Source organism: Mandrillus leucophaeus, unplaced genomic scaffold, assembly GCF_000951045.1.
Source record: "Mandrillus leucophaeus isolate KB7577 unplaced genomic scaffold, Mleu.le_1.0 Scaffold46, whole genome shotgun sequence".
NCBI classification, from domain to species: Eukaryota; Metazoa; Chordata; class Mammalia; order Primates; family Cercopithecidae; genus Mandrillus; species Mandrillus leucophaeus.
The window spans coordinates 1,134,175-1,140,799 of NW_012104920.1; the positions used below are offsets into that span (position 1 = coordinate 1,134,175).

Below are 6,625 nucleotides of genomic sequence, written 5' to 3' on the forward strand. Positions count from 1 at the left end.
CTTGAACCCGGGAGGCGGAGGTTGCAGTTAGCCGAGATCATGCCAGTGTACTCCAGCCTGGGCAACAAGAGCGAAACTCTGTCTCAAAAAATAAATAAATAAATAAATAAACAGAAAAGTGTAATGAACACTTTCAGTGGGCATGTTTCTTAGCAAATCTGATGACAAATTTGACATAAAGAGAGCATCCCTGGAAAAAAAAAAAAAACTCAACTAAAAAAAAAAAGAAAGAGAGCATCCTGCCTGGGCAACATAGTGAAACCCTGCCTCTACAAAAAATCTCAAAAATTGGCTGGGCGCGGTGGCTCACGCCTGTAATCCCAGCACTTGGGAGGCGGAGGCGGGAGGATCACCTGAGGTCAGGAGTTCGAAACCAGCCTGGCCAACATGGCAAAACCCCATCTCTGCTAAAAATACAAAAAATTAGTCGGGCGCAGTGGTGGGCGCCTGTAATCTCAGCTACTCAGGAAGCTGAGGCAAGAGGATCTATTGAACCTAGGAGGTGGAGGTTGCAGTGAGTCGAGATCGCACCACTACACTCCAGCCTGGGCGACAGAGCGAGACTCCATCTCCAAAAAAGAAAAAGAAAGAAAAAAAACTAAAAAATTAGCCAGGCAGTCCTCTGTGGTCCCAGCTACTTGGGAGGCTGAGGCAGGAGAATCACTGAGCCCAGGAGTCTGAGGCTGTAGTAAGCCATGATTGCACTACTGCATCGTAGCCTGGGCAACAAAGCAAGACCCTGCCTCAAAAAAAAAAGAAAGAAAGAAAGAAAGAACATGGCGGGCCGGGCGCGGTGGCTCACACCTGTAATCCTAACGCTTTGGAAGGCCGAGGCAGGTGGATCACAAGGTCAGGAGTTTGACACCAGCCGGGCCAACATGGTGAAACCCTATCTCTAATAAAAATACAAAAAATTTAGCCAGGTGTGGTGGCAGGCGCCTGTAATCCCAGCTACTCGGTAGGCTGAGGCAGGAGAATCGCTTGAAACCAGAAGGCAGAGGTTGCAGTGAGCCTAGATTGCACCACTGCAGCCTGGGTGAAAAGAGCGAAACTCTGTCTCATTAAAAAAAAAAAAAGAGAGAGAGAGAAAGAACATGGCAAAGCCTTTGAAAGCTTGTCAGGGAGAAGGTGAGATGATAGTTGCATAACTTCGTGCAAGATGCTGGTCCACACAGGGGCTGCCCCTTGCTCCTTCTTGCTCCCTTGACCTCTCATATAACAGGCTCGTGTGTTACTCACATTTATTGAGCCCAAGCAGGTGCAAGGCATTGTGATCTAATACTTTGGTCAGCAAGACAACGAGATAGATCACCGCCCTGCCCTTAGGAAGTGTATATGCTATTAGAGGAAACAGATGAAATAAATAAGGAAAAGTATTAGACAATGTAAGTGCTATGAGAATGCAAATAAGGTGATGTGAATTAAAGTAGGATGACTTGAAGTCTGCGTGGGAAGGAGCCTACCCCTGTGTTCCGGCTGGCCAGGACCACCAGTTGATTAGCAGAAGGGCAGCCGGTCTAGCTAGAGCTTTTGGGGAAGAGGGAGTGGTTGGTAAGAGATGAGATTAAAGAAGCCAAGAAGGGGCATTCGTGAGGGGTTTGTAAACGCAGGGCTGAGGAGTGTCCCAAGAGAATGGGCAGGTGACTGGTGAGACAGTTGTTCTTCCAGAAGCTTTGCAGTGAAAGGAATCAAAGAAGCAGAGCCAGGTATCAGGTGGGGAAGGGTGGGGGCCGAGGGGGTGTCTTTTCCCACACAGAGATTGCAGGCTGAGAACGACTGCATCCTTGTTAACAGGAAGTGGGAGCAGGGCGCGGTAGCTCACGCCTGTAATCCTGGCACTTTAGGAGGCCGAGGCGGGCGGATCACCTGAGGTCAGGAGTTCGAGACCAGCCTGGCCAACATGGCGAAACCCTGTCTCTACTAAAAAATACAAAAGTTAGCTGGGTGTGGTGGCACTTGACTGTAATCCCAGCTACTCGGGAGACTGAGGCAGGAGAATGGCTTGAACCTGGAGGGTAGAGGTTGCAGGGAGCTGAGATCATGCCATTGCACTCCAGCCTAGGTGACAGAGCGAGACTCCATCTCAAAAAAATAAATAAATAATAAATACAGGAAGGGAGTTGGGAACAGGGTGCACATTTAGGTAGTCTTGGGGATTTCGTGGTGGGAAGGTTGGAAGTCCCTCTCATGATTATCTTTTCCTCAAAGAAGTGCACGGCTGGTAGGGGTGGGGCAGGAGCGCTTGGGTTGTGGTGAAAGACTGGAAGAGAGGATGTGAAGCAGCCATTCTTTTCCTACTCCACGGGAAGCTATGCTGCCTCAGACTCTGGCATGGTGTTGAGGGAAGGGATTCCTTCTCCGCAGGCCCAGGTGACCCAGGGTTGGAAGTGTCTCATGCTGGACCCCCACTTTTCCCCTTGCAGCAGCCAGACTGCCTTACGGGTCACTGCCATGGAGGAGCCGCAGTCAGATCCTAGCATCGAGCCCCCTCTGAGTCAGGAAACATTTTCAGACCTATGGAAACTGTGAGTAGATCCATGGGAAGGGCAGACCCACTGTCCCCACCCCAACCCCAGCCCCCTAGCAGAGGCCTGTGGGAAGCAAAAAATCCGTGGGACTGACTTTTTGCTCTTGTCTTTCAGACTTCCTGAAAACAACGTTCTGGTAAGGACAAGGGTTGGGCTGGGGACCTGGCGGGCTGGGGTGCTGGGGACCTGGTCCTCTGACTACTCCTTTCACCCATCTACAGTCCCCCTTGCCGTCCCAAGCAGTGGATGATTTGATGCTGTCTCCAGACGATCTTGCGCAATGGTTAACTGAAGACCCAGGTCCAGATGAAGCTCCGAGAATGTCAGAGGCTGCTCCCCCCATGGCCCCCACACCAGCAGCTCCTACACCGGCGGCCCCTGCACCAGCCCCCTCCTGGCCCCTGTCATCCTCTGTCCCTTCCCAGAAAACCTACCATGGCAGCTACGGTTTCCGTCTGGGCTTCCTGCATTCTGGAACAGCCAAGTCTGTGACTTGCACGGTCAGTGGCCCTGAGGGGCTGGCTTCCATGAGACTTCAATGCCTGGCCCTATACCCCTGCATGTCTTCTGTTCGGAACTTTGGGATTCCTCTTCACCCTTTGGCTTCCTGTCAGTGTTTTTTATCGTTTACCCATTTAACCTGTGATCTCTGACCCCTGTCCCAAAGTTGAATATTCCCCCTTGAATTTGGGCTTTTATCCATCCCATCACACCCTCAGCATCTCTCCTGGGGATGCAGAACTTTCCTTTTCTTCACCCACATTTATTCCTTGGCTTTTGAAAATAACCTCCTGACCAGGCTTGGTGGCTCACACCTGCAATCCCGGCACTCTCAAAGAGGCCGAGGCAGGCAGATCACCTGAGCCCCGGAGTTCAAGACCAGCCTGGGTAACATGGTGAAACCTCGTCTCTACAAAAAAATACAAAAAATTAGCCAGGCATGGTGGTGCATACCTATAGCCCCAGCCACTCAGGAGGCTGAGGTGGGAAGATCACTTGAGCCTAGGAGATGGAGGCTGCAGTGAGCCATGATCATGCCACTGTGCTCTAGCCTGGGTGACAGAGCAAGATCCTATCTCAAAAAAAAAACAGAAAAGCTCCTGAGGTGTAGACACCAACTCTCTCTAGCTGCCTAGTGGGTTGCAGGAGGTGCTTACGCATATTTGTTTCTTTGCTGCCCTCTTCCGGTTGCTTTATTTGTTCACTTGTGCCCTGACTTTCAACTCTGTGTCCTTCCTCTTCCTACAGTACTCCCCTGACCTCAACAAGATGTTTTGCCAGCTGGCCAAGACCTGCCCCGTGCAGCTATGGGTTGATTCCACACCCCCGCCCGGCAGCCGCGTCCGCGCCATGGCCATCTACAAGCAGTCACAGCACATGACGGAGGTCGTGAGGCGCTGCCCCCACCATGAGCGCTGCTCCGACAGCGATGGTGAGCAGCTGGGACTGGAGAGACGACAGGGCTGGTTGCCCAGGGTCCCCAGACCTCTGATTCCTCACTGATTTTTCTTAGGACTGGCCCCTCCTCAGCACCTTATCCGAGTGGAAGGAAATTTGCGTGTGGAGTATTCAGATGACAGAAACACTTTTCGACATAGTGTGGTGGTGCCCTATGAGCCGCCTGAGGTCTGGTTTGCAACTGGGGTCTCCGGGAGGAGGGGGTAAGGGCAGTTGTCAGTGGCCCTCTGGGTGAGCAGTAGGGGGGCTTTCTCCTGCTGCTTATTTGACCTCCCCATAACCCCATGAGATGTGCAGAGTAAATGGGTTTACCCATTGCACAGTTGAAAAGACTGAAGCTTACAGAGGCTAAGGGCCTCCCCTGCTCAGCCGGGCACGGTGGCTCTTGCCTGTAATCCCAGCACTCTGGGAGGCCGAGGCGGGCGGATCACGAGGTCAGGAGATCAAGACCATCCTGGCTAACACGGTGAAACCCCGTCTCTACTAAAAAATACAAAACAAAAATTAGCCGGGGGTGGTGGCGGGCGCCTGTAGTCCCAGCTACTTGGGAGGCTGAGGCAGGAGAATGGCGTGAACCCGGGAGGCGGAGCTTGCAGTGAGCTGAAATCGTGCCACTACACTCCAGCCTGGGCGACGCAGCGAGACCCTGTCTCAAAAAAAAAAAAGCCTCCCCTGCTTGCCACAGGTCTCCCCAGGGCCGGCTGGCCTCATCTTGGGCCTATGTTCTCTCCTAGGTTGGCTCTGACTGTACCACCATCCACTACAACTACATGTGTAACAGTTCCTGCATGGGCGGCATGAACCGGAGGCCCATCCTCACAATCATCACACTGGAAGACTCCAGGTCAGGAGCCACGTGCCGCCCTGCACACTGGCCTGCTGTGCCCCAGCCTCTGCTTGCCTCTGACCCCTGGGCCCACCTCTTACTGATTTCTTCCATACTACTACCCATCCGCCTCTCATCACATCCCCAGTGGGGAATCTCCTTACTGTTCCCACTCGGTTTCCTTTTCTCTGGCTTTGGGATCCATTACCTGTGACTTCTCCTCCACCTACCTAGAGCTGGAGCTTAGGCTCCAGAAAGGATAAGGGTGGTTGGGAGTAGATGGAGCCTGTTTTTTTAAACGCAACAGGTAGGACGTGATTTCCTTACTGCCTCCTGCTTCTCTCTTCCTATCCTGAGTAGTGGTAATCTACTGGGACGGAACAGCTTTGAGGTGCGAGTTTGTGCCTGTCCTGGGAGAGACCGGCGCACAGAGGAAGAGAATTTCCGTAAGAAAGGGGAGCCTTGCCATGAGCTGCCCCCTGGGAGCACTAAGCGAGGTAAGCAAGCAGGACCAGAAGCGGTGGAGGAGACCAAGGGTGCAGTTATACCCCAGATTCACTGTTATCACCTTTCCTTGCCTCTTTCCTAGCACTGCCCAACAACACCAGCTCCTCTCCCCAGCCAAAGAAGAAACCACTGGATGGAGAATATTTCACCCTACAGGTACTAAAGTCTTGGGACCTCTTATCAAGTGGAAAGTTTCTAGTCTAACACTCAAAATGCCATTTTCTTCTTGACTGCTTTACCTGCAATTGGGGCATTTGCCATCAGGGGGCAGTGATGCCTCAAAGACAATGGCTCCTGGTTGTACCTAACTAACTTCAGAACACCAACTTATACCATAATATATATTTTAAAGGACCAGACCACCTTTCAAAAAGAAAATTGTTAAAGAGAGCATGAAAATGGTTCTATGACTTTGCCTGATACAGATGCTACTTGACTTACGATGGTGTTACTTCCTGATAAACTCATCGTAAGTTGAAAATATTGTAAGTTGAAAATGGATTTAATACACCTGATCTAAGGAACATCACAGCTTAGCCTAGCCTACATTTTTTTTTTTGAGACGAAGTCTCACTCTGTCGCCTGGGCTGGAGTGCAGTGGCGGGATCTCGGCTCACTGCAACCTCTGCCTCCCGGGTTCAAGTGATTCTCCTGCCTCAGCCTACTGAGTAGCTGGGATTACAGGCACCCGCCACCACGCCCAGCTGATTTTTGGGGGTTTTTTTGTTTTTTGTTTTTTGTTTTTAGTAGAGATGAGGTTTCACCATGTTGGCCAGGCTGGTCTCGAACTCTTGACCTTGTGATCCACCCGCCTCGGCCTCCCAAAGTGCTGGGATTACAGGCGTGAGCCACTGCACCCGGCCTGCTTTTTTTAGTCTACTTTTACTTTATTTATAATGGAGACAGCATCTTGCTCTGTTGCTCAGGCTGGATTACAGTGATGTGATCATAGCTCATTATACCCTCGAACTCCTGGGCTCAAGCAATCCCACCACCTCTGCCTCCCCAGTAGCTAGGACCACAGGTGTACACCACCACACCCAGCTAATTTTTTAAATTTTTTGTAGAGATAGGGTCTCACTATAGTGCCCAGGCTGGTCTCTAGCCTACTTTTTTGAGACAAGGTCTTGCTCTTGTCACCCAGACTGGATAGAGTGCAGTAGTGCAGTCACAGCTCACTGTAGCCTCTACCTCCCAGGCTCCATCCATCCTCCCAGCTCAGCCTCCCAAGTCACTGGAACTACAGGTCCACACCACCATGCCTGCCTAATTTTTATTTTTATTTTATTTTATTTTATTTTATTTT

General features: G+C 51.2%; 1 protein-coding gene across 3 annotated transcripts in view; it reads left to right on the top strand.

Annotated features, from left to right (window-relative positions):
* TP53 (tumor protein p53) overlaps nt 1-6,625 on the top strand; it is a 22,194-nt gene that overhangs the window by 11,422 nt on the left and 4,147 nt on the right. Inside the window, exons 2-10 of one of the 3 annotated variants that reach the window (XM_011994542.1) lie at nt 2,424-2,525; nt 2,643-2,664; nt 2,750-2,828; nt 2,889-3,028; nt 3,777-3,960; nt 4,042-4,154; nt 4,721-4,830; nt 5,173-5,309; nt 5,402-5,475. In XM_011994542.1, coding sequence (XP_011849932.1) covers nt 2,452-2,525; nt 2,643-2,664; nt 2,750-2,828; nt 2,889-3,028; nt 3,777-3,960; nt 4,042-4,154; nt 4,721-4,830; nt 5,173-5,309; nt 5,402-5,475 — 933 coding nt within the window. In that variant the 5' untranslated portion in view covers nt 2,424-2,451. Of the gene's footprint in view, nt 1-2,423; nt 2,526-2,642; nt 2,665-2,749; nt 3,029-3,776; nt 3,961-4,041; nt 4,155-4,720; nt 4,831-5,172; nt 5,310-5,401; nt 5,476-6,625 lie in introns of all 3 variants that reach the window. The other 2 variants (XM_011994540.1, XM_011994541.1) reach the window with 2 other exon arrangements.